This window comes from Bombus huntii, chromosome 3 (assembly GCF_024542735.1).
Source record: "Bombus huntii isolate Logan2020A chromosome 3, iyBomHunt1.1, whole genome shotgun sequence".
Classification (NCBI taxonomy): domain Eukaryota; kingdom Metazoa; phylum Arthropoda; class Insecta; order Hymenoptera; family Apidae; genus Bombus; species Bombus huntii.
Window position 1 is genome coordinate 3,281,525 of NC_066240.1, and position 28,000 is coordinate 3,309,524.

The window sequence follows — 28,000 nt, forward strand, 5'->3', positions numbered from 1 at the left end:
GTCGATCGTGCACCGTAGTTGTGCTCCAACTAACGAGCGAGTAGGATTGTAAAGAATTTTCTCTGTTCGTGTTCCATTCGTAAGCGTTGTTTTCGATTTCCGCGTCGATCTTCTCGCGTATAACAAATCAATCGACGTAAAGATGACTTCCCTACGATCTTATTGTTGAACGAGTTACTTATGGAAAGGCAGTCAAAACCAGCCGTCAGTATGATGCAGGAGATCACAGACCAGTCCTCCAGGACTGTCCTCCTGAATACGTTTGTGGTAAAAAAGAAACGGTGCAGAGTCTACTTTCATCGTGGCACTCTCATCTGGGAAACGGAGAAACCTCCATATAGTAAGTACAATTAAAATTCACATGTGAGGATTTTATCGTCGATTAATCGAATAATCTTTGAGAATACATCGAGAAAGACTTGTTGTGAGTATGTGATAATTAGACTGTGACTACAGAATACATGTAATGTGCAAAAATATATAAAATGTCCAAAGTAAATATAGTCGTAACATTTAGTAGGGAAAACATAGATCTCTATTTGGACCCTGTCACTTTAATTATATTCACGAGAATATGAAATTGTATAATTGTTCATATTTTAGCGAAAATTGTCTGATGGTTGTTTTTATGAAATGAAGACAAAGAAGCAGTAGACACGGTTAGGACGATTTTATCGCCTGCGCTTTAATGCCTTGTTGTTGTTACCCTAGAGAGTACGGTATCGTGCGCAAGACTCGGACTAAATTTTCTCAATTTTATCTGCCAGAACATATATATATATAAACATGCATATACATATATATACATATATATATACATAATATACATATATATACATCGCCCTTTATAAATATTAAGACACTTATGAAAGACGAGATAAATCTAAAAAATCATCGATAATTTATTCTTAATCTTTAGAATCTTGCAATAACTTCCTATCTAATTTTCTCATGGTTTAAATTGTAAGATTGTTATTCTCTGTAATGTTTTGATACTGATATTTGGTATATTGATATACTGGTATATTGATATTGATTGTAAATTCCTTATTCATTAGTTCCTTATAAATTATTTCTTGTGTATCAATGAAAGGTATAAATTGCCATTTAAAATACATCTTTCTTCCAATCATTTTTAGTCTGTTATCATTCTCTAAAACATTTAATTATAATATTTATCCTCGAAAAATATTTCTAGTATGTGTTCAACATTTCTTGATTATCTTTGAAATGGCATTTACTATCTCGAACCGAAATATCGAATATTGGATCGTTCACTTAATCATAGATATCGTAGTTCGTACGTTTCGAGTTTCGTCCCATTAGATTGCAATTCTCAGGAAGCTCAACGCGCCTTATTTGAACTTATCCCTTCCGCTGAGAAACTCATTTCTCTATAATTCCACTGTTTTCCAAGAATTGACCGATTATTTTTATCGTTTTTTTATCTTGGAGGATTTGAATAGACGTGAATAGGATAATAGGAAATGAGGAGCGAATTTACGGTTCTGCGATGGAATCGTGCGACTCGTAACTTTTCCGGAAGCTGTTAATGGGACCACAACGATTCTGGTGTTTATAGAAACGTTGTTCTTTTTTTTTTTATTATACATCAGTTGTTGATAATGAACGGTCTGAGGGTGGATAGGTCGTGATAAGTACTGAAGAAACACTCGAATATATTTAAAAATAAATATTTATTAACATATATTCTATGTGTACACTTATGCATAGAACTCGCGGTTACTATTATCGGTTCGCGATTACAAGTTCGAACTCGGGTCGATGCGTTTCGATGTACGGATACAAGTTCGGATGGTGATTGCCTAAAATGTCGAGAATCTCGGATCAATTATTACTGCTAACTACCAGCCATCAATTCGGACAGGCGTCTAACGACTGATTTTCACGATGATGCTGCATAGAAAAACTATGATGGGGTGTGTCTAAGGATACGAGATCATCGGATTCGTTGAGGAAAGCAGCCTTGGTTCGGAAAGTGAGGGAAATAGACGTCGCTGTTAATTGGCTAATTTTGTGTTGGTGGCTGGAAAAGGATGCTAACTACCCCTTGAGAAAAAGTTGCTAGCGGCAAGCATCCCGTAGTGGCTGAGTCCCGAGTCCTGTTAAGAAAAAAACTTGAGGTATATGTGTTGTCCGTGATAATTGTAGCGCTGGTTGTAGATGTCGCTGATGGGGGACTGCTATTTTTTTCCAATTTAGATGCATGGAAGAAAAATCGGACTCCGGTCGCCGGGATTCGAACCCGGGGTTCCGAACGTTCGTAACCTAAGGCGCTAACTACTACGCTGCCGTTGTCCGACACTAGTTAGTGTCGAGTGGTGGTATTTGCTGTTGAGTGCCGCCACAGACTATTTGTCCCTTTGGAAAACTTTAGCTAAATAAATCCTAAGATTCATGACGGGTCCTTAGGCTAGCTGAAAATATTCTGCGAGGATGTATCATTTTGCAATCTTGTGACATCTAGCAATCATCTTGTCCGAAGAATAGGGTCTTTGTATAGCGAGCCACGGGACAGAAACCGTTGGAAAGTTTACTTTCGAGCATCGCTACAGGTCGTATTGCAGTTTATCTTTATTAGGGAATATTGTCGGTGTTATTATCCGTACTAGCAGCGCGGAGCAACACTTGGATGAATATTAGGTTAGTAGAATATTCATCGCTAGAAATGAATGTTTTCTACTTGAAACATATCGCTAAGGAATTGATCGCTATCAACGAACCGAGTGGTCTTTCAAAATATTTTAATAATAGGGATTTAAAATACTTTAATGAAATTAATAACATTGTTTAATAAAACTGTAATATCCTTTTATCAATCCGAGGTATCGAGTTTTCAAATAATTTTATGAGAAGTTTATTCGTCGAACCAACACGAGTTCGGATGAAATTATTAACAATTGATCGAAGATTGAGTCAAGGACCAGTCAAAACCACAAGTAGCGGACCAATTGATTGCACTCTCGAGTTGTTCACGAAACGATCGATAGGTACGATAGGTACAGCTTGTCCGATCACGTTGTATCACATTATTGTTTTGTAACAAAGTCTCATTCTGATTCTAAAACATGCGACGGCTGATAAGCGTGACACATGACATTGAGACAATAATCTTTTACAGATATTATTCAGTATATCAATTTATTGATAATTAATTCGATCATTCGGATTAGTAATAACGACGAACAAGAAGAAACTTGTTTTGATAATTTTACAGGACGTTTGTTTGTTTGTTAAAGAAAGAGTTAAATTAATCTTATAATATAATATTTAAAATATAAATATTAACATTTTTAAATATTATCATTAAACATTAAAATACAGAATTTTATAATATAATAATTTTTTTTTTCAATTTCTCAACAGGAAGTCTTTTAAGAAATTTTTACAAATAATATTTCAATAAACTGATTCCGTACTGTCTCACTTTTGCACGAAGTTGTATGTAATATCCAAGTTGCATAGCGTTGTAAAGAGTTAACAGATAACTCAACGTGTATCGCGTATAAGCACGGAATATCGATAGATTTTCGGCGATTGGCGTCCACTTCATAGACAGCGACACATGTAGAGAAGGCGCGTCCTTGAGTCCTGTTTACACATAGTTCCGTTTCCGTGTATTCGTGTGGACGCTGAATATTAAAGAAAATCGCGCGAATCTCGACAGGTCTTCTTTACACCTCTCACGATCCAACCTTGATCTTTCTTGTATACCTTGATCTCTAATCTCTACTACGATATTCAACGTATAATCGTTTTTTTCTTCGTCTGTTTCTTATCTCGATGAGTTGTTTCTTTCTCTCTTTCAACGTTCCTATCTGTTATATTTTTTATAAATTACACGAAAGAATTTTATACTGGGACTGTTATTTCTATTTTATGCAAGATATTACGATGTAAGATAAGATGTGAGATAAGATTATACTTTGCGTAGATTCGGATGCTCTGGGAGTGTATAGGATCGGTAAAACGTTGACGTTGTCACGTAGGAGACACAAGAAATCGCGAAATTGACAGATCACCGGTGATTTTGTGACGACCATACCCAAATCTACGTCATCCCGTACTACCTGACAGCGACCTCTTAGGCTTTGATCTGACTTTTACATTTTCCTCATTACGTAAAGCAATTAGGATCCGCTCCTTGCCACTCAATACCTATAAACGCAACATATAAAAACTGCAAGCATTCGACCAAGAAGAGTCCTTTTTAGTCTTGAGTCTTGAGTCTTGTGTAGTTTGGCCGTGATTTGAACAACTATTTTAACTTCGCTACTTCATCGTAATATTATACTTAATCATTTTCGTGAATAAAAGCCTACAAAATTATAAAAGCACAGTCAAGTTAAGTTATTCTTAGCTACTCCTTTTTTTATCATTAATTTTACGTGACAATCTCGTCGCGTCGCAGTTCGAACGTTTCACAAACAAGGTAAAGAATTGAACTTTAGATATAGCAGTAAAATTTATTGTACGAATCAAACAGAGTGACTGTTCAGAGTGTTATAATAAAAAAGTTATTGTTTCGATAGCTGTGGTATGTTTTGTGGTATGTTCTGTCTACCCTATTACTGCTTTTGAGCTGTTGGTGAAAAACAGAATGCGAGATGAAAAAGGTAATCGAGTTGAAGCGCGGTTACGCGTGTAAGAACACAGGCCAGAGAAGTATCGAAGATGAAATAAATTAGCGCTCCTCACAACGTTCTTCCCATTTGGTATTCTGTTCGCGTACGGTGATGCTAGTATACAGCGCTTCCTATTTGCATACGATTATTATCTCTTTCTTTTCTGCTCTCTTCCCGCTTTGTCTCTATCGTTGTTCGATTGCCTTCGTTAAAATTTTCTTCGTCTCTTGCAATACCACGAATTTCGATCTCGATGACCTGCACAAATTCGATTAATTACCGCCGTTCATAAATTCGAGAAGCATCGATCTCGATAATTTGCAAATTCAATAAATTCTCCATCATCTTAATTCGAATAGCTGCGATTCGAATAGATCCAATGGGAATTTTGTCGACTCGTTACGGTAAAATTCGATCGGTACCGATATAACCGTGGTCGAACGCAAATTCGTATAAACGCATTCCACTTTGATTCTTTCGAATCGAATTCTATCCACGTTATCGGTCCAACCCGTTAAGGTCAAACCACACGTTGGCCGCATTCTCCTCGATTCTAGCAATTCAACCGGTTACCTGTTTCACTTCTCCCATCTTCGTTCCAACTAAAAGTATTTGTAGCGTTTTGCTTCCGGAATAAGATTAACGCGTATCGTTAACGATGTCACGGGGAAAGTAAGAAGATATTGGGTTGGGACAAAATCCACAATCACTTAGTTGCCAACCCAATACAACGTTTCGTTAAAATGTTTCTGAAAGAATGTTTTGGATTTTATCGGTATCTATTGTGTCGAAATCATGTTCAACGATGTACGAGTGTTGTAACGACATATTTGGTGCAAGTCGACTTACGGAATTTTAAGGCTCACAATGTTTATAAATTGCTCGATAAAATGTGCAGCGAAACGATTCTTCGGAGACAGACAAACACGTGATGTCAATCGTAGTTAATCGAATTTTAGTTACTGTAATTAAGACGTATATAGTTGAGTCAATGCCGATGCTAGAACATAATTGATAATTGCATAACCAATACATTTCCAGTCCTTTCCTTTTAAAATAAACTGTCATCAACACTATCGATTAAATCTTGCAGGATTAGGATAAAAATTAGAATAATTGTACCGTATAAAAATTCCCGATTTGTCCTTAACCCTACACCGTTAGATCATTTTCCACCCAATTGTATTTTTCTAATGTCTGAAAATATTTCAAGTTTGATCAACGTATAAAAGGAATTCTCGTTGGTATATGCAATTCCCTGTTAAACGTCTTCCTACAACATTGCAAATGTCTTTCGCTTGCTAAAGTGAGAGCAAAATTGAAACATAAAAAAGTGGAGGATCGCGACAGGATAAGTGGGAAGATTCGAACCTCTGTCCCATTATATCGATTTTAAGAGTTGCGTCGAATCGAGAAATGCAACGGAATGTATTATATAAACGCGAGACATGCAAAAGTGAAACTTGCAATTTGTTGCATATTACACCGATATAGCGGAATAGGTACGTGTTCCGCAGCGTGTATATGGCTTTAGCGTAATTTATGCGGGTGTTTCGTTTACGTAATTTCTCTTCTCCGGCCAAAGTATTTTTGCAGATGGTAGGAAGTAAAAGAAAAAGAGAAAAATTGCCCGACCTCGTTATCCATCCTGAAGATTTTCCAGTCGTATTGATTCGCATCCTCTTCGACGACCAAGTACAACGATGTTTTGGCACACGGCTCAATTATCTTGATGACGTGGCTGCGCATACCATTTCTGCCATATTTCCGATGTCGATCGTCGTTCCGTTAACCACTACTTTTTTTTGCCCGCGCGTCACGGAATTTTCTTGCCTATTCCATATGTTATTTGTTTTTTATTTGCTACTTAATCGTTCTGTTTGTGATCACTGTATGGGATCCGCAAGGCGTAAAACGATAAAATAGTACTATAAGTAGGCTGATATGTATACAAAGTCATATTTCTACGAAGATATTTAAAAAAATGGAATTTAGGCAGAGAATGCTAAATATTATACCGAGTACTGTACTTTGGATAATTTATATATTTTTGCATTTTCTGTGCATTCTGTGCATCTTTAATAATTATGGCTTTGAATATGTCGTTGATAATTATGGTGGTTCATCATTCTGCACTTTTCACGATACTGCTCTTTATCGCACGGAAGGAATAAATGAAATAGCACTTGTGGTAATAAAAGTATGATGATTATTACATCGAGCGATTGTAATATATTTAAACGCATATACGGTGGAAATAAACGGCGCTGTTACAACGATATTGATAGAAATGGAAACAAGAAGAAGGCTATTGTATAAATAAATCCGCAAACATTTATAATTGTTTCCAATGTGAAACAAGACCCTTAGTTTTAAATAGGACTACGACCGACGATTCGTTGTAATCGATAGCTCGATTCGTATAATTTCCAAGAAATTCACGGACGTTTAGTTTTTTAATTTACTTTGTGGCACAACAAAAAGACAGTAAAAGTAGAGTTTAATTGTTATCATTCTGTTCCTTCTTTTTGTCTACTGACTTCCTGGGTCGTCGCTTATATAAACCAAGCAAAAACAGCGTGTCACGATTGCAGGTTGCAGCATGTGTTTATTGCGAAACGATTTAATTAAGACCCGCTGTCACAGAATTTACGTTTGCGTACCATTTTTTGTTTCTTTGACCCTACCGCGGAACTGATGTAATCGCACGATCAAGAGCTGCCGCCTATCTTTTTTTCGCCAATCACTCGCGCAGTCACTCGACCTTGGATTCCTTTGGAAAGTAGTTCAATTATTTAGTCTTTCTTTTTCGCGAATTTTCGTTTTCCCATCGATTGGCGCGACTCGACGAAAAATTCCGAAGAACATTAGAATTTTTTCGCCATTGGATAATTCGGTTTAAGAAACTCGATCGAAGAAGAAAGAAAACACTGTCTAAAGGCTCATCATCAACACACTTTCAGTGATTTAGTCGCGTGATGAGCAACAGCCACTTACTACTATCCAAATTTTTTTTTTTATTATTTATTTATTTACATTTTACAATTTGTCCAGTAGGATATCACTATCCAAATGATTTAGAGTATAGAAAGAAAAAATGTTTAGAGCATAGAAAGCTTTTTTTTATTATTTAATTTGTACTTTACAATTTGTCCAGCTGGACATTTGGTAAATTTTTCTAATTTAATTGCTAAATAACATGTGGATGGCTACCCTCAGAGGGATACCATCTTCGAATTTGTCTATTTTATTTCTTTAATGAGGTCAGTGGGGTGTTTTCTTTTTAGTCTTCTTTCTATGAGAGTTTTGCTGGCTTCAGCAGCCAGCTGGGAGCATAGAAAGTGTCCGGGATTAGCATAAATGAGTTGCAGATGTATCAAAATATATCTGTAGCTTGGTGCAAGAAGTATCAATGTCAGTATTTATAAAAAGTTGAGGTATTAAATCGCTTAAAGATATGTTAACAAGAGTTACAACAGTTTCTGCTGTTTCAAATTTCTTCTCCAATACAGAAAAAAAAAGAATTAAAGCTTACGCTATTTGTGTTTTTCATGTTGACCTAGGTATCTTTCGCAGAAATTTTATTTTATGAAAAATGTCGACGTAGGCGTGTACGAATGTCGTTGTAGCCATTTCTAGATAAAATTTGAAATTGTCGTCTTTTATATAGAATATACAATTGTTTAAAAACTCGATATGGAGCTTAACTCATTGTTGTAAAAATATGATATTGACACTTCTTGCAGCAAGATGTTAACATTTATTTTCGTTTAGTTTGGTCGGTTTAATAGCGAGTGGTAGGGAAAGTTTAAACGTGCACAGTAAGTTACTAAATTACTCGCCACTCGACTAAATCGTTGGACGTATCTGTATGAGCCATTAGAGACCAGGAAGCGATTAGAGAATAATAGCGTCACGTGGCTCCAAGCGAACGTGAGAGAAGCGAAAGGTTTCACCGTTTGGTGAAGAGTGGCGACCTTCCGCAGCCTCTTCGGTTGGCAGCAAGGTTTTTGACTGGAGATCGATGTGAACGACCGACGCTGCCTAAATTTACCTGAACAAATTCAGGCTGCAGCGAACGAGCGGCCCGGAGGAATTACGGATTCCCCCCGACAACTGCAATCAAGGCTCGACCGTGAATAACACGGCGTGCCTTCAATACGAAATATCGTGGACTTCGAGCTCCTGTGGAAATCGAGCTACGATTTTCCGAAAAGTTTTCTCGGCATCCCTTTCGCGATCATCGTGGATACAATTCCTGCTTGTTAATAGGATTATATATATAAAATATACTATAGACACGATGATAAGGTGCCATTGAAAATATTGTATATAATTAAGCTAGTCAAGAATATTCGAATCATTTTTAACCTAATTTCGACGAATACGAAATACATTATCGCTCGTATAACGCTCGTGATTTCTCGCTCCAACTTTTTCTGTTCGTTCTGTTTTTGCTTAGAATATGACGAGTTTCCATCTCGTTTCTCGTAGCTAAGGAACAAAAACCTATGAAGCAGTGCACGTGCATTTGCATTTACGCCCCTCGTTAAGATACATGATTATGCAGTTTTGATAATTATCGCGTTCGTCGCTAATCCAGCTATGTGCTGTCTATCTATTTGGATGGCTATTTCGTTGTAAAGAACAAAGTTCGCTTTTCGTCCAAATTCTTTCACGAATCGCACGAACGATGAGAGGCGAATACAAATGAAAAATCCGGTTTTAAAAGATCTTCGTCGTTTCGGGTAGCTACTCGTCGACCTTGTCTCGTTGGCCGTGCATTTATTTTCGAGTTTGTTTTTCCACTTGACAAAGTCGTTTCGCGATCTTCGGTTGCCATCTTATCGAACTTCCGCTTCAATCTATATTCTCTCCACGTTCCCTTCCGAAAAGGTAATTTCTGTTGGCACGACCTTCGCGTGGAAAGCCCTTCAACCACTGGAACAAAGGCTCGATACGTTTCTGGGTCAGAGTCGCAGCCTCTGCGACTCCTAACAGCCACTAGATCACGAGTTTCGACCCGATACGTGGGCGGGTATGAAAATTCCGCGGAATTTTTTACACTCTCCACGATTTCGCACCTAACTGGCTGGATAAATTGTTTGTGCAAACCGTTTCGATCGGGCGGAGCGAACCATTAATTGTTAGCGAATTACGTGCTTGTTGCCTTCCCCGTTTCGTATTACGTTTATGTACATCGATGTTTGAAAAGCTCTTCCTATTTCTGATGGCATAGGATGGCCCTCATCAAATACACATCCTTTAGTCATTACATACTTCTCGAGTACTATTTCGAATCGATAGAATAGATGAAATGGCTCTTCTAGTAGTTTTCATAAGAATTAAATAAATCCAAATATTTTCTTGCTATTATGTAGCAACATCTTTTTTCTACTCATGTATCTGATACATGATTGTATTGTTTATTTATTTGTCTGTTTATCGTAGCTAGGAAACGATGTATGTGTGGATTTAGAAAAGCAAAATAATAAAACGATAAAAAAAGGGGAATAAAATGACGTAAGATATATAAGAAACAATTTAGAGGAGAAAGATAAAAGGGGCGATTTGTTGGGTTTTGGATCAAATAGAAAATATTGAAGTATGTAACCAACGACTGGTATATGTAAATATACGATAAGCTATGCAGAGAAGTGGAACGAATCGATACGAGTGTCGCTGGAAAAGTGCAAGATACTCTCGCTAGATCATCCGTTGAATAGGCCATGTGCATCATATTTTTAGCGCAGATTTATATTTACAGCTCTGCGTGTTCACAATACGAGGATTAACAGATTATTAGGAAGACGTAGGCGTAGCTGAAAGACCTTGTCAATTGTTATAACAAGATTCTATTTTATTATATATGAAACGATGTTTTATTTTTCATTATATATTCAAGCATATTTATTTTCTATGATACCATTTTATTTTTTAATGTGGTTTCGTAATTTTTTTTTTATAGCAAAATTTCATTCTATCATTCGCGATAGTAAAAGGAAACTTTCAATTTCCCTTCAACGCGATTCCAGATTTCGTATCTCGGCACAATCTGCAGAATTCTAATTAAGGCTCCAATTACAGAGGACTTGAAACCTCTGCTTCTTCAGTCATTCACATATATATCACATAGTGACAGTAAATCCTACTAATTGAAAGATTTATTTAAAATCTTAGTCCATCTATAAAATAATGTAATAGTATCGTGATTATTTATCGTTATTGCAATATTTTACTACGATATCTCGTTATTACAATAGCTTTATCAATAAGCGAGAAGAAAAAGCGATACGATAATAAACAGGTAACTTTTAAATCAAGCAGACGATCAAGTTGGCCGACAAAATATTTAATATCTGTAGTCACGTGAATTGACAAGGAAAAGTAAAAAATAAATATTACATATCTATATAATTTTCTAATTTTATTATATATCTGAATGAAAATATTGACAAAAGAATTGGATTCTCGAACAAATATGTACCCCGACAATCTCTTGACATTAATAAATCATTGTGAGTTGAAAACATTGTAAAAACATTGTTTCCTATTCTAGGATAAGGATATTTCATGGAAATATTATAAGAACATTTTTCAGCAATATTATTTTACGAAAAACCTGTGGAATATTCCGCGGGATTATTGTTCGTGCAGAATTTTTTTACAAAATTTCAAATATCGAATATTTTGAGTCGTTCTACTCTGTGCTCGATTGATTTAACAATCGATTAGACAATTGAATTTCGAAACTTGCAAAAACATCGCAAATCGATCCTGCGAGACTTGGGTATAATAGCTGCTTTAAAAAATAGCGAGTTTTTGAAATATTCGAACTCTCGAAATTCCTTCCCTCTGCTATTTTTAACTCCAATTTCTTCTTTTCCTTTATTTTCAATAGAGACAAATTTCTAACAAGTCACAAACGATTTAGGAAATATTTTGTCCTTCTATTTCTATCTATCTATGAATTTTCTACAATCGTCCAGACCAGAGTTCAAAGAATATTGAAACTCGGCTAAGACGGATACACTATGACTATGGTTATTGCAACGCGTTATCTTTTGCGTAATTTCGTTATCTACTTACTTTAAGTTCATTCCTGTGCTTTTGTCGTCGATTATGTATACATGCATAATATAACATCGTCATTTTGAACGACAGCTGTCCCGTTTGTCGATAGTCACATTTAGGTCGGTTGAAAGAAATTCGCGGTTTCATAAAGTTAGCGGAATTCTTGTGTCATATGGAACAATCGAGCCCGACGATGATACTATTATTTTATATTAATTTTTTCAAGAGACACGACAGAAGTTTGCAAAGGTTTACGGACGAATATTAACAATTAATGTATATTGATATAATTTAACAATTAATTTTATTAGTATTATTAATATTAAATAAATTTTTATAAATATTTTTCCATTTCTTTCGGGAAAAATTTTCATGAAAGTTTACAGAAGTTAATCGGCAGTAAATTCGCAAACATTTTATTTTTTTTTCTTATTTGGTACACTTTTTACAATCAATTCTCATTGAGAATTATAAGTAAATTAAACATTTTATTTAGCAAAGCGAATATTACAAGTATTAAAAAAAAAAATATGAAACGACTCGATGAAGAATAGACATTAATTCTGCGATAAAAATGTAATACTGGAACCGCTTCGATTTTCTATCGAAAATTTTCACAAGAGTTTAAATTCGTCGGCCGAATTTTTTGCAAAGGATATTTAGATAATTCATAAAAATCGCACTGAAATCACAAGAGAACGCGCTATCGACTTTCGTGCGCTTCACGATATTTTATCGTTTTCATGGACTGTCGATCGTGTCTGTCGGTTCTCTTGTACGGACATCGTAGTCGAATATCTTTCGTCTTTCGGTTATCTTGTCTGGGGTAATCTTTGTTACTTCGCGTTGCCTTGATCAAGTTTCGTACGACGCGAATAGGTGCTTAAAAGTTTTTTGTTTGATCATTTTGTAAATCTCTGACGAGAAAAGTAAGATAATCACGGTGAAAATAAAATCCATAAAATTACACCTTGTAATTCAGGTTTTAAACGAAAACGTGGTCACGGTGGTTGATCAAATTGTCTAGATTCTAGAGTTCCGTTTGATCGATCGCTGCACGCTTTCTTTCCTCTTTTCTTTATTCGATAGCGATTATCGATTAGATTTCAAAGAGTATATATTTCGTGGATGAAGAAGTAGCGCTAGATCGCCACGTTCAATTATGCAAAACGATCGTACGGTTTGAATGGTCTATGTAGTTTTGTTCTCGTCACTTCGTTGCAATATTAAACGGCATCTATCAGAGAACCGGTAAACCGACTCTCTTTGTTTCTAGCCGAGTACGTACTTTCGTCGCGTAGTCGTTTTCCTTTTGATCTATTATATAACCTCGGAACGAATACATAGAAAAAGCGACAGTTGTAATCGTTGAATTTAGAATTAACGAATTGACAAATTAGAACAAATAAATTGACGAATATTGATCGTCTTTAGTTTAGTCGATTATTTTCTCTATTCAAGATTTATCAATTCAAGTCATACCCCTTCGCCATTCCAAAGTTAAAAGGAATAAAATATCGGAAGCTTTCCCCCCTCGGAATACTCTTATCAACTTTAAAAATCCATTTTGTAATTCAATTACAAAATCATTTCTCAATTAATACGAAAAAAATTACGAATACTTTCCCAATTAACGCGGCTAAATGGCAAAATAAGTCACACGAGAATTCGTAAATTGGCAAAAAGGATAGGACAGTGGAGGGATTTGTTTTCAAAGCTACTTGTATCGACTCGACACGAACACTTCTTATATTTTCAGCGAGATGGACACTACCGATGACTGACGTGCTCGCCGTTCGTTACGGGGATGATTGGATACATGGGGTGAATCTGAAGGAGAAACAACCGCCTCCAACATCGCCTACCTCGCCCACCGTCTGCCCGACGAATTTCATTCTCCACTACGCTGTACGTGGACCAAAGAATAAATGGAGCCATCACAGCGTGACCATGAGTCACACCGACCCTAGGCAAGTCGCCTCCTGGGTTAAAACCATCCGAAATTACCTCATGGGTGAGCTTCAGTCTTTCTTCATTCCTTGTTAATTCATCGATCAATTCTCTTATCGTGAGATATCGCTTGGTATTTTCCTTAACGTGCAATTTTCTGTAATTGAAATATCGAAGCCTTTGTTAACACGTTGACTGCCACGCGACTTTTGCATAATATCTGATTTGGCCTGGAACCTCAATCGATTCAAATATACTATTGGGTTGGCAACTAAGTGATTGTGGTTTACTACCTAATGACAAAATCCAAAAAATTGTAATATTTAATTTTTGCGAAATATTATATTTGCATATTTTATCTTCGAAGATATTATGTAAAGATCATTCAAATCGTTAAAATACACATTATTCTTCAGTCCACGAAATTTCTCTCATACTAATTATTCTAAGAAATTTAGTAAAACAATATGGGTCATCGAGAACCATCGTGACAGTTGGCGTGTTCATTTTTCCGATTCGAGCAAGAAAAGATTGGCGAGTTGTCCAGGTTTAGATTACCGCAAACTCGACATAATTCGAAGAGATCTTATTTGTCGCGAGTTAACCAGTCGGCTGACTAGTAAGCAAAACAGTTGCACGAATCGTTGTACGGTTCAGTAGAGTCGCTACACGACACGGTAATTGACTGCTAATTATCCCGACTCTGAAAATAGATTTTCTTACAATGAAGTCGAAGAGTAACGAGGTGAGATTTCGTGGAATCCCTATAGCTACCTCATCCTCGCTAATAACTTATGCAAGCATGGTGGCTCGATTATAAATTGTGGAAAGAAAAGGGGAAAACAGGAAAGAGAACCGAGAATGGGAAAATCCTTAACACTAGAACTACCAGTCTGCAAATACCTATCTAAATATTCTATGTACAAATCATTGTAATTCAAATGGTGTCATTTAAAATCAATAGATCTGTGTAATTATGTCTTCATCTAAGTAAAAAACAATATTAATTTTGTCTAAAATACCTACATATATGCTTTTAGTAATTTTAAGAAAATAGAACTGGAAATTTGTCATTTTGCTAGCTTCGATAGTTCCAGTGTTAACTACACGTGATCGATCGGCTGTGCTAATAATATCGCGTGCGAAGATACGAAATAAAGGGAAAAGTAGGTGAAAGTTGAACCGTGCTGCTCGCATGCGCTATTGTTTCTTTTCTATATCCGAATCGTGGAGATAGTCGTCGCGCGTTGCTTAAATAATTGAACTAGTAGAGAGTGAGTGAGTGAGTGAGCGAGAAAGAGAAAGAGAGAGAGAGAGAGAGAGAAACTTAAACTAGAATTGAAATCATATCGATTATTATGAGCACGCCCTTTAAGAATGTAACTAGATACAAAGAAAATGAAATAACGTTTTCCAACATTTACGAAATAATTTGCGAAACATCATATGTTTTTGCTCAACGTTTATTCTTGTGTACGGTGTTGCGTTTCCCCGCGAACGAGTAGAAAGGATTAAACACGGCATATGCTGGAACTAGGTCGTTGGTTACGGATCAAGGCTGCGTAATTGAGGCATGTTTTTTGCTGGCTTGCAAAGAACAAAAAAATAATGCCGGGGAACAAAGATTGCCAGTGATTTCCTACAGTTGTAGTGATCAGTCATTCAATACTTGGAGTTGATTTGTATGTAGTTGTAAAACGATCTGTAAATTTATTGCAACAGGCATTTTCGGTTTCGTTATTTCGTACTCTGACTTTGAGTGACTTTGTTTCTTGTGGGGATCATCGTTAAAATATCATTAAAATGATAATAATTAACAATTGGAAAAAATTTATAGTAATTAAACACTCGTCTTTCTTTATACATCGCGATTCCTTGTTCCTTTCGTATATCGTTTTTTATGAGGAATACAAGGATATTGTATTCTACGTTGCAAAATGTATACCCGCTTTAGCGTAATTTCAATTCTTCTCAAAAAGCACTCAAAATAGAAAGATTCCTCTGTATCTCTATCTCTCGAACAATATACTACTATTATTTTCCTTTAATGATATTTTTCTACGAAATTAGACGATTTTGCTTTATTTATGGATACTCCATTTTATTCCCGAAGAGAGTAAAAGAATCAAGTTCAGAAGTATCGGAGAACCTTAGCCAGACGAATTGGAGAATCTAGTCCGGGAGGACGTACGAGTTCGAATCTATAAAAATCCAACAATCCAATAGTAGAACCGAAAGATTCGAGCTTAAAGTAATGAAAAAATCCAAGCTTATTCGAGAAGAAATTCAGGACGTTGATTGTCAACGCGATTTTTACATATTAGTTGAATAAACGGCGGTCAACGTATCGAAGCTCCGTAGAAACAGGAAGCGAAGAGGAAGAGAAACCGCTGCAAGCGTCGCTGTTCTATCGATCAGCATGCCACGATACCTCACAGAACGATACTTCACCTTATAAAACTCCCTATTCGCGCCCACGATTCTTTCCCCTCACGTATCTACACCTCTTAGGCTTTTACGTCATGCTCATTCAGCGGATAAAAAGCTGGAGGATACACACGTGCAGTTTCTGTAGCTTAAACAAACCGCTTTTTCAGTCTACCGCCTTTCACGTCGCTGTAGTTTAGCCGGTGCATGTTTGAAGAGCGTCTGGAATGGCGATTGACGCACGGAGTGGGTGTTTCGCATGGTGTTCGCATTTATTAATAACGATGCTCGAAATAAGTGTCTCCATTGATAATTTTAGTCTGTCGTTACGCAGAGTTTATATTACGTTTATAGTTAGTGGTCGATAAGGGTTGGTCAATCTACACACCCAAGCTTTAGGATAAATACTTGCGGGAAAAGTTTCGAAGTTTCTATGAAATTGATGCTCTGACGATTACGTGGGTTCATAAGATCGACCTAACGTAATTTTAGAATTCTAATTTGCCACTACATTCTCACTCGAGTCGAGGTTTGATAGAAAATCAAATTCATTCGCTTACCGTTTGGAATCTAAAAGACCATAAATTAAGAAATAGAGAAAGATGTTACGAACTTTATTCTTTGAAATTGACTCTGGAATTTACTGTTAATCGTGTTATTTCCTTGTTGTAAATGGACTTAGGGAAGTAGGATTATTTGGTGTATTGGTTCGGTGAATTCGTGTTTTACATTTTACGATTCATCCCGAGAAATTAATCCGATGTTATGAAAATATCTCAGCGTTTCTTTCTAGGTCGAAGAAAACCATGATGTTTGCCGGAAACGGCCATGATTTACTTAACAATCATATACTGTATGTTATGCTCTTTGGATTGCTTCCTTGGAGGGATTGAAAAAGCAACGTCGAAGTCTAAGAACACGTCGTGAGTTTCCAGAAAATAAAACATCTTACGGCGATTATTCCGAAGAAACCGGTTCTGTGCACGATTAATAACTCAAACGATGATTCTTCAAGGTCTAGGTCGATAGTTCCAACTTTCCACTTCATTGTCTACACTGGACTAGAGATTTATCTCTTCTCGAGTCGTTTCAAGCCCACGTACTAAATAATAACGGAAAAAAATTATCCTAAAATACACATAATCTGTATTTGTAAAAAAAAACTAAAATATACATATATCTTTAATTATTATTAACCGCTTAATCAACCAAGTTATAAACATAGATGGATTGTTTTATCTATCAAATATCGCAAAAAGTACTACACATTCGACGTTTTATACATTTTTGCATATTATCAGCTTTCTGTGCACTTCTAATCTTTTTTAAATTTCTCACGAATGCATAGAAATCTACAATCTAATAAATAATGAATGATAAACAGTCTTTCAGTAATCTTAGTAATCTTTCAAACATGTTTATTTTATCTATGCGATATCTTTCTACAAAAAACTTTATCGAATACAATTCCGGAATTTTAAACGTTTTTATCCTAATGAAGCGTTCTTCAATTAAGTACACTCACTATGTATATCTGTGTACATAGAATGAAATATCGAGGGTTAAACGATAACTAATCGACGAATGGATATCCGTGCACGCCTACCTCGTAATATTCCTAATACTGTGGCAACGAACTTATCGTTTTTTCCAATCAATCAAAACGCCACCTTCGAACTATATTCTCTCTGGGGGAAACGTGGGTAGAACGGAAATACAACAGGGTGGTTCTTTGGCGTGCGTGTGACGCGATCTTTTTCTGGTCTATCTTTGTTGGGAGAAACAGTAGCCACTGTATTGATCCGGTTTCCTGTTTGCTACGTTGCGTTTCTTCAAAAACATTATCCTTCACGAATAAACGAATTTAGTCTTTTTAATAATCTGTGGACCGTTACATTCACAACTGCAGGAAAAATAAATTATTTCAAAGATTGCATAACTATTTTAACGGAGAATTGCAAATTACTGGTTTATAGGATTAACCCATCGTCCTAGGAAGATTTTACTATTCATCAACCCGTTTGGAGGGAAGAAAAAGGGTTTGAAGATTTGGGAGAAGGATGTACAGCCTCTAATGACTATTGCTGGCATTGATGCGAAGATACTAGTTACAGAGAGGGTTGGCCATATTCGTGATGTCCTCTTAAGCGTCGATTTTACTGACTTCCATGTAAGTTTCATTTTTCATTTCGTTCTCAAAGCTTCACGGCTACGAAACGTCCGATGCAAAATTTCTTTTCCTTTTATCGCTTACGTATCTTTAGAACTCCTTCGACCAAATTTCGTGCTTTTCCTTTCAATGTATTTGGAGAAACTTTTTCTACAAAGTACCTTCTACTTTTCTTCTATTTCCTGCAAAATTTTCTTTTTCATTTTTCTTTCATTTCCGCAACAAGTTTTAAATCGTATAGAAATTTCCTGAAGCAATAGCGAAAATACGGCGCAAGGACGAAGAAGATTAAGTCATTTTTATACAGAAATGTTTCACTCTTGTTCACTTGTTCCAGGCGATAGTATGCATCGGCGGAGACGGTACTGTCGCGGAGGTGATCAACGGCCTGGTACTGAGGACCTCGAGGGATCGACAAATCGACCCGAATAATCCAGAAGTGAATCTACCGACTCCTCGACTTCCGATCGGAGTGATACCCAGCGGAAGTACCGACACGATCGCGTACAGCCTCCATGGAACCACCGATGTGCAAACGGCGACGATACATATCATTTTTGGCGACAGCACTGGCCTCGACGTCTCCTCCGTGCACAATGACCAGTCGTTGCTCAGGCTATACGCCAGCATGCTCAGTTACGGCTATCTAGGCGACGTGATACGGGACAGTGAAAAGTTTCGTTGGATGGGACCCCAAAGATACGATTACTCCGGTAAGTAAAATATCTGTTCCTTCAAAGAAAGGAATAAAGCTTTATTATTGAGCTATTTGTGTGTTGGTGATAGTTGTATGGGGTTTTTACTGTCATCGTATCCTTGATACAGTTACTTGTAATGGACTCTGTATCATGTATTTATTGCTTTGTATAAGAGAGCATAATTTAAATGTTGTGTTGCTTATTCGACGCAAATATGAGTCATTTACTGTAGCTTGAAAATACGTAAGTAACCTGTTCCTAACAATAACGTTTAATCGCGCAATAAATTTTTAACGAAAAAGTGATTTCCGTCTTTTCTTTTAAATAACGTCTAATAATGTTTGCTACGATTAATACTCGTGTTTAGACTGCAGATTTTTATGCAACTTCATACTTTCGAGTATATAAGTTAGAAGGTAGAACCTCGATAGAAAATTGGTTTATCTGCCAAATACTTTAGAAACTAACTGTTTCTTTTTTGGATATTTTTTATATTGTTTTATACTACGTGCATTTTGTGTAGTTTTACACTTTCTGATTTCTTATAAATGTATATAAATCCGCAGTTTAGTCATGATTGTGCAATTTCACGATAGTTTCCTCTATAGCAAATTACAATTTGTTTTTCATCGAAACCAGCATCTTTTTCCTTTTCATGACACGTTAAACTTCCTGGTGTGTTAGAAAAATATTGGTGATAATTTTTTCCGACGTTAATTATACGAAATAATTGTCGAAAGTAAATGTATTTCGCAGTTCGAACTGTTACTAAGAATTGCAAGATTGGAGAACGTAAACGAGTGTCTGAATATTAGCGTGCTACGAAAATAAGATAATTTGAAATTTAAATCATCCCCTCTTATGCAATGCGATAAGTACGACAAGAGATACTCCAAATATTAACGTAACTGTGTTTGATGTAATTTAGTGAAAAGAATTGGCTAGTTTAAAATGTTCTCGACCATTTTTATGGTTGAACGTTTTCTAATTGAATCACACGATTTTTTGTGTCTCGTGTAGTATTATTTTGTGGAGTTCGTGACTTTTTGATTAGGTCTAGCGTAATCTAGCAACAACGATTTTTCACTCGCGTGATTTACAATTTGTTTTTATTTGATGAATGTTTTTCATACTTCTAGTAATTTTATTATATTTTTATGTATTTAATACGATACTAGATATTCTTTATTTCAAAACGTTGGACGAAAATCGAACGGAATGGCTAAGGAATAAATAAGGGTTTGATTAATTTTTTCAAGGCTAAAGGTAGGTTGTATATGCCAAGGCCAAAAATAAAGGTAAGAAGGTCGAACCGCAAACTAGTAAAGAACAAAGTTTGTGAGGGTAAGGGATACATTTAGCGGTAAAGATAGTTTTATAAGTCGTAACAAGCTGTCAGCTAATGACAGGCAAACTATAGCCGCGAGGGATGTAGGAACGAGGCCAATAAGTGAAGGAAATTGTAAAGTATAGTTATTTTATATCATGCAGTTTAAAGTGCGAGCGTAGGAAGTAGGATGTACGGCCGTAGAACGATTTACGAGTTTCTTTAAGCCGGAAGGTTGGTGAACTAGATTTGTTCTAGCTTTGCGGGAACACGTGCGAGTTCGTGGGAGTGGGGAGAAACTGTATGGCAGAGAACAGATAGTGTTTCACTCGGATAGCATCTCTTGTACAAATTCCTATATCGGCCGGTGAGAGGGTGTACGTCTCTTTGACGTAGTCAGTGACAAAGCACCAAAAGAATGCGTAAAAAAATATAGAAGATGAAAGAGAACGACAAGTATCATATAGAGGCCTCGAGACGAAACGCTTCGCGAAAGTGTTTTAAGAGATTTTTACGAATACGCGATGCAAGTTAAAATAATTTAAGAAGATGGCGCTAGTTGAGAGCGCGCCGTAGCGCGTACTCTCGCGGGGAAGTAAAAAATTGCAGAAATAGGAGTAATTTCGAATGTTCGTGCAGGTAAGTATTTGGTATTCGTTATGTATTTAATTAGTTGTGTGGTAAAGTATGGACGTTTCAGTAGAAGATAGTTCTAGATATATTAATAACTAATCGGAGATACTAGATTTGTGTATATTATTTCAATTACTAATTTCCTACATGTTCTTACTGTATCTTATAAAGTGATTGTAACGATTAGTTTCACTTTCAAATAGTATCATAATATATATACATATATGTTCCTTATTACAGGGAACGTCAGTAAAGGACACTACCGCAAGAAAGTACTTGAAGATAGTGTTATATTATACGTGATAGGAATTTTTTATGTTATACACTATAAAAATTTGTTATATATTTGTAAAATTCTGTATAGCAATGTATCTGCTAGAAGTCAGAATGAAACAAACGTATTAAACGTATTCAGTTGAGTACGTTGTTACGTCGCGTGGGACATTCCGTGCGTCATCCTTCATTGTCTGACTATCAAAGGCCCACGCACCGTAATTCAAACCCTCAATAAACCTAAGGAACCACCATAAACAGAATCTTTAGCGGAATCTTCAATCCTGTAAGTATTTTCTGCTTATGGCTGGTACTTAACCCCTTAACCTACAACTACAGGTGTAGCCCGTAGTACGATGATCGGGCCAAACGTAAATATTGCGGGCATAGCCCGCAGTAGATGATCAGACTAAACGTAAATCGGCCCAAAATTCTGGAATGAAAATGGTAGGTAAAGGGGTTAAAACTGTTCTTGGGTTTATTATTCGCTCTTAAAAACGGAGAAGGCAGGTAGTTATCTAAGGGGAAAAGCGAATATTTGTCTTATGGAAAAGCTGGTTTTTCCCATGAACGAGGTCACCCACGAGCCACGTTGGTAGGAGGTTTCCTCCTCATACTTCCTTCATTAACGTGGGTCATAACTAATGGGCATCGCGGATCGTTACACCCTCACTTTCCTGACGAAAAGTGTGAACAACGAATCCGCGTTCTTCGTTCAAAGGGCACATCCATACCGAGCTTCACTCCGTAATAACATAAGAGCGAATAGTCAGTTTAAAACCAGCTCGAGTTAAAACACAGTTCAAGGAACAGAAGGAGTCAGAAATCAAGTCAGCAGAATCTCCAAGTCGAAGACAGTCAATCGACAGAAGATACATCATCACAGTAGCCAACACGAAAAGAGTCTCAGGTCGTACTCATTCGTAGTTTGTCATTCCACATACGTAACATTGTATCACATTGAAGTTGTTGGATCTTTGAAAATATATATTAACCTGTTAATATCAGTGTTATATTCATTCAACCACCCTTATTATCTTAGCCGAAATAAGGAATCGAACGATTCGTGGCATCGATTATTCAAATCGTAACGGGAATTTACGACTCCCGTTGGCGCGCTTCTTCGAGATCGCGTCTTCCCGCGAACGGTCGAAAGTACATACGTCATATTTTCCTTGTGATTTTCCACTTATTCAAAACAAACTCTTGTTAAAATCGAAAAATGGTATCAGGAGAATATGATAGCCGAGGAGGTGGCGCAAAGAACGTAATTCCTGGAATCTCACACGTCATTTTTGTTCCGAATTTGATGAAGTTTGTTCTGCCTCGCGTATTTTTTGTTTGATGGTTTTATCTTAACAGAAGAGAGGAATTAAAATAAATACGCACTGTATACTTTATTAGTAATAAGAAGTATTGTACATTCCATAATCTTGAACAATAATTTTCTTACGATATATGCCGTAATATATATTTAATCATGTTTTTTTCTTCTTTCGCCGTGTTCCACGCTGGTACATCTTTTTCCTCATCATTGTTGTAACGTCATATCTGCCTAATGGCGAATAATGTTAATATTCCTTGAAAATTATTGAATGATTATAAAAAGATGTATAATATAGTACATACCTCGAATTTAACTCAGGTTTCAAGAAGATCCTCGCGAATAAAGGTTACGAAGGTGAGATCCAGCTCCTATCGGACCCTTGCCATCCAGCAACCAGTACAAGATGTATAAAAAACTGCACCAGGTGCCTCCAACACATGCACAACAGTATTCCGGATAAAGAAATAACCAGTTAGTCGTCTATTATCCATTATTAAACTGTCGATTTTTATGCAAATTTGTATTGTCATAAACATAATTGAACGAATAGCACTTAAGTAGGGATTTGTTTTTTTCACCACGTATGAAGAGTATTATACTTTAGATATTTCGTATATTTTTGCATATTATATTCATTCTGCACATTTTTGCACTTTTACAATAAATTACGTAGAAATGCATAGAAATCCGTGGTCTAATTATTATTATTTGATACTATTGATATTGTTTGTACTTTATCTTTATCTTTAATTTATCTTGAATCTACCTCAGGATGGTTGACTATCAGAGGTAAATTCTTCATGGTGAATGGTGTCAATCTCGCCTGTGGTTGCTCCAGGAGCCCCATGGGTTTCAGCCCTCATTGTCATGTCGGAGACGGTTGCGTAGACGTAATTCTCGTCCGACATACCTCGCTTTTTAACAATATCAGGATGTTGTTGAGGTTGTCCAGCAAACAGAAGACTTTGGTATGTGAAATAATTGTAAATTTATTAATTAATTTAAGAATATACGTATATTCTTGATTTTCTCTATGAACATACGATTATATGTAAATTGTTTATCTGGGAAATCCAGATTTAAATTATTTTTATTCGCTTATTTATAATAATTATTTGTAATAATAAAAATCCAATTTACAGTTTGCTAATTATTTCAGAAGTATCAGAAAATGTGTCGACGATCGTTCGAATTGATCTAGCTGGTCTGTTTTCTTTTGCAAGTACGATCTGCCGTTCGTCGAGGTGTATAGAGCCAGGGAGTTCACGTTCCGCACCTTACCTACCCTGCACATGCAGTCTAGTAGCGAGATTAGCAACCGCTATCTGAACTCGAGCCTGAGCGTATGGAACTGCGACGGCGAGGTGATCGATAGCTCCAATGTGAAAATCAGGTAAACACTCGTTCGTGTATTTACAGACTCTTCATGCTCACTTCCACCTCGATGGTTTACACCTAAGCTTCCACTATCCTTTCATTGCTGACCTTTGATATCTCTGATACCTTATCGACCTTTAATTTCCGTTTAAAATACCAGTATCGTTCGGATAAAAAAATACAGATAAAACGAGTAGGACGACTTATTTGATTATTTTATGGGAAGAATTTTATATAACGTATACAGTTACTGAGATTAATATTCGGGCACATCACCATCTCTCTATTTGTTGCTTTGCATAAGAGATGCATATTTTCGTGGAATAAATAACATGATATTTGAATCATTCCCTCTTACACGAGTGAACAAGTACAGAGGTAGTGCTGTGTCCGAATATTAATGTGAACAACTGTAATTGACCTACTGTGATTTATCGACAGGGTACACTGCCAACTAGTGAACATATTCACGAGACGAGCCCAGGAACCAGTTCACGGCCGGACCTGTTTCTGTTAGTGGCGAGTAGTAGTCGATCTGCTGGTCACCAACGTTGCGTTGCTTAAAGTAAGAGAACGACAAACGCGCGTTTTCGAACGAACACGATGGCATTCAAATCGCATAGTTCCTTCGACTTGCCCTAATTAATCGTTATCGCGATATCGATGCGTGGCGCGCGAGGACAACGAATAATTGTCCCGCACGGCGACCACATCTCCAAAGATGACTGGGTATACCATAACATCTTTTCACGACTACGAAGAAACGTTTGTAGTTGTGAAACAGAAAAACTGTCTAAGAATATCGTTAAATCTATACTTTAAAGTTTACCAATGTATGAAAGTCGTAGAATTGGTAACGAGGAAATTGAAGAGTTTGAAATTTTTTGAAAGAAGTTTGAAATTCGGAAACATTCAAAACACGCAGTATTGAATATCTTGAATAGTCCATGACGTCGCAATTCACAAGATATCGTCGTTGTTCGAGCGTCCGACTAACAGCGGAGCTTTCTACCGAATACTCCGTGCGACGCGTGTCACAGCTATGCCTATCTGTCCGGTATTTCTTCGAATCAAGGTCTGAAACCACCAAGAAAGATGTCAACGTCCATGAAGACCACGAAGAATACGGGACCTTACGTTTGCACAGCGATACTCGGCCAATCCTTTTCCCTTTTCCCTTCTTATTATTAAATTATAGCCTGTAATCGTCGAACATTCCATCGTGGATGTCTCCACTACGCTGCGACTCAGCCGATAAATTGTACTTACAGAGTTTTGTATAACGGAGACCGGTTTTTCCGGTCTTTTCCCAACGTTGTTGCAGTGGTTGCGCATTTTCGTACTTAAAATACACACACATACACACTTGAGATGCGATTATCGTAGATTCGGTGCATGGATGGACTTTTCTCTGAATGAGATTTCTAAAGATATTACCATTAGGGCGCTTAAGTTTACTCGATAGAAGTTTAGAGTGTATAGTACGAGCGTCGTCCTTAAGACTCCATTATATATTTTTCACCTGGAGGACGAGCCAAAGAGACGAAGAAAAGTGACTTAAGTGCTATGAGTTCGCAATCGAAGAAAATAAGAAAATCGTAGGAGAATCGACGAAGTGTTGTTTGGAACTCTTTAAGGTATCAGTATAGTCAATTGGTTTCTTGACGAGTTGAACTTTAGAATCCAATGGAATTTACTAATTTGGATCAATTTTCAGATAATTTTCCAACTCTGGCCGCCTATGACAATTCTAAATTTCCAACAACGAATGACCGATCTTTTTTTTGCTTTCCAAAAACCTCTTAAAGTTTTCTAACATAACTATATTCTGTCAGAAATGTTTCAAGGTTCAACGTTTAAACGTTTCATCAAATGGTCATCCAAACACGTGCAAAGATACTTTGACTAAACTGATATCTTTGTGATCCAAGCGTTTCGTCGTCGGTAGCATTAGACTAGCGATATTTTCTTTATGAAGCCCAAGATGGCTGACTACCTGTACAGACAAAAAGAAAGAGAAAAAGAGAACACATGTATTTTCGTGAAACGAGCACGATTTTAAGAAAGCTGCATCTATAGCTGTAGAGAAAATGAGACGAGGATCATAGCTATTAGTGGTTAAGCTTAGAATACTTCGAAGAAGAATAGAGCGGCATTTACTTTACCGGGACAAGTATTTTCATTTATTTATTTAATTGTAGGAAATAAGCTTCGTGAAGATCGGTGTTAGTGCGATCCATCAACCGTACTATCGTGAGAAATGCACTAGTATGTCGATGCATTCACAGTTGCGTTGTTTCGATAGTTACCTCTTTTTATTTATAATTATGATGATACATATAATATGGACGGTTAGCGTTCATAAGCGAGTGAACAGAATAAGGTTTCGAATATTTGATCTAAGAACCATTTGTAGTCAGCAATGTGGATATTGTTAACACGTTGACATCAGTGACGCATGTTTTTTATTAAATTTTCTAAAATGACCAAAGTAAGATAAATTTCATGCACTAAGGAATTTTCAACAATATGAAGGATTTAGACAACATTGCCAGAGTAAAAGCACAGTATTGTACATTTAAATCTATTCCACCTCCCATGGCAAAAATATGTAAAATTCGCGTGACAGCCAACGTGTTAAAACTTTAAGAGCTTACGACAAGAATTAAGTTACCTTTTTTGTTGATAATCGGAAATGAGAGAGAATCTGCTAGAAGTAAGATATTTTTATATATTTAATATTGAAACAGCTGAGATGGCCCAAATCGAAGAAAGAGTGTAAACATAAAAATTTATTGGAAAGAGAACGATATGTCCCTTTGATTATAATTTAATCTTCGTCTTTCTTTCTCGACCTGAAAATTTGCAGATTGCAAAGAAAGATGATGCGTATTACAACGATAGAGAATTTATAGTTGTAAGGAAGAAGTATTGCACGCGTTAGAAATTTTGTTGGAGCTTTAGAAAGGAGAACCGTTCCCCATGAAATGGTTCGTTTGTAAGCGAAGACGCGAGCGGCGAGTGGAAACTTTCGTTCGATCGTTTCTAGTCTGTTGCGTTCACATCGAAGCATACGAGTTCCGTCCTTGGTTTCTGTTTCCTGCAGCTTTGTTTATTGTCAAGGGATGGAAGTTTCCCTCGCCTATCCATCAATTTCCGATGTGGAGAGAAAGTTGTAAAAAAGAAAAAGAGAAAAGTATTTTCGTGGTATAATCAACGATTTGCCCCGAGGGCCAATCTTTCGTTATATCGTTAAAAGAACTATGTTGAAATTTCACTTTCGTTTGTAATGTTTCGTTGGTTCTGTGATATTTTGAATTTTTTCTTCTTTTTATCTTGTTCGTTGAACATAAATCGTTCGTTGAACGTAGTGAATCCGCTGAATTAATCGCCGCGCTGTCGCTTTGTATTTCCGACTTTCAGGACCGACATATTGCAGAGAAAGAACGACGTTACCTTGCGATCGATGTTAAACAAACCACTGTACCTCTCGAATTTCGTCCAAAATGCATTTTTTATTTTCTCACGTCAGTGTTGACTAGCTCGTTCGACAATTCGATTCCACGTGCTCTAAGATTCTTTAACCTTTTGGGGTCTGATTCTTTACTGCAATAGCATTCTTCTCTTTCTTTCCTTTTAATTTCTTTCGTATATTTTTAATCAATTCTGACAACGAAACATTTCCCGCGGACTTTCTAGGAGACAAAAATAGCGGACCACAAGGGGTTAACGACGAATGAATTTAGAAAAGAAAATTAGCGATTAGATGAATGATTATTTTGTAGACACGTATGTCCAGGTTGTACAGATATATATATACATATATACATATATAATAATATGTATAATATATATAATACATATGTATATATCTATATTTTAATTACGAGTTATTTATATACATGTATAGAACGTAAAGAAGATAGTCGCGATGAGTCGCTTCCGATATGGTTGTATCCAAGTGTACTAATTGTTTTCGATCATCTTTGCAATGATGCACCGAATGTCGAAAATGGCTGCGTATATTATTAATAAATTGTACTTCACTTTTTCACCTCGTGTCTTCTTTCTCAATCCCATTGCATCCTTTAGTTCTAC

At 36.5% G+C, this 28,000-nt stretch overlaps 2 protein-coding genes and 1 long non-coding RNA gene across 4 annotated transcripts in view; all 3 read left to right on the plus strand.

The window, feature by feature from the left end:
• On the plus strand, positions 1-27,956 carry LOC126864101 (ceramide kinase). Of its 2 annotated transcripts, XM_050615056.1 has the most exons (8): positions 1-340; positions 13,480-13,734; positions 18,074-18,267; positions 18,605-18,980; positions 22,844-22,996; positions 23,297-23,493; positions 23,749-23,918; positions 24,344-27,956. In XM_050615056.1, the coding sequence occupies exons 1-8, from the start codon at positions 181-183 to the stop codon at positions 24,417-24,419; spliced, it is 1,581 nt and encodes a 526-aa protein (XP_050471013.1). In that variant the 5' UTR covers positions 1-180; the 3' UTR covers positions 24,420-27,956. The 2 variants fall into 2 exon arrangements, with proteins under 2 accessions (XP_050471013.1, XP_050471014.1); XM_050615057.1 differs by lacking the exon at positions 24,344-27,956 and having other exon boundaries at positions 23,685-23,824.
• Positions 13,741-17,289, plus strand: LOC126864103 (uncharacterized). The gene is made up of 2 exons (XR_007689069.1): positions 13,741-16,343; positions 16,891-17,289. It is a non-coding gene; the product is annotated as an uncharacterized LOC126864103 (long non-coding RNA).
• LOC126863568 (putative protein TPRXL) overlaps positions 26,432-28,000 on the plus strand; it is a 7,798-nt gene continuing 6,229 nt past the window's right edge. Inside the window, exon 1 of the mRNA XM_050613834.1 lies at positions 26,432-26,469. Within this exon, the coding sequence (XP_050469791.1) occupies positions 26,432-26,469 (38 nt within the window). The remainder of the gene's footprint in view (positions 26,470-28,000) is intronic.

Excerpts from the sequence above, each read along its gene's own strand:
- LOC126864101 (XM_050615056.1), top strand. The coding sequence starts at position 181 with ATGGAAAGGCAGTCAAAACCAGCCGTCAGTATGATGCAGGAGATCACA. Across the intron at positions 341-13,479 it reads AACGGAGAAACCTCCATATA|CGAGATGGACACTACCGATG; the intron begins GTAAGTACAATT and ends TTATATTTTCAG. Across the intron at positions 18,268-18,604 it reads TCGATTTTACTGACTTCCAT|GCGATAGTATGCATCGGCGG; the intron begins GTAAGTTTCATT and ends CACTTGTTCCAG.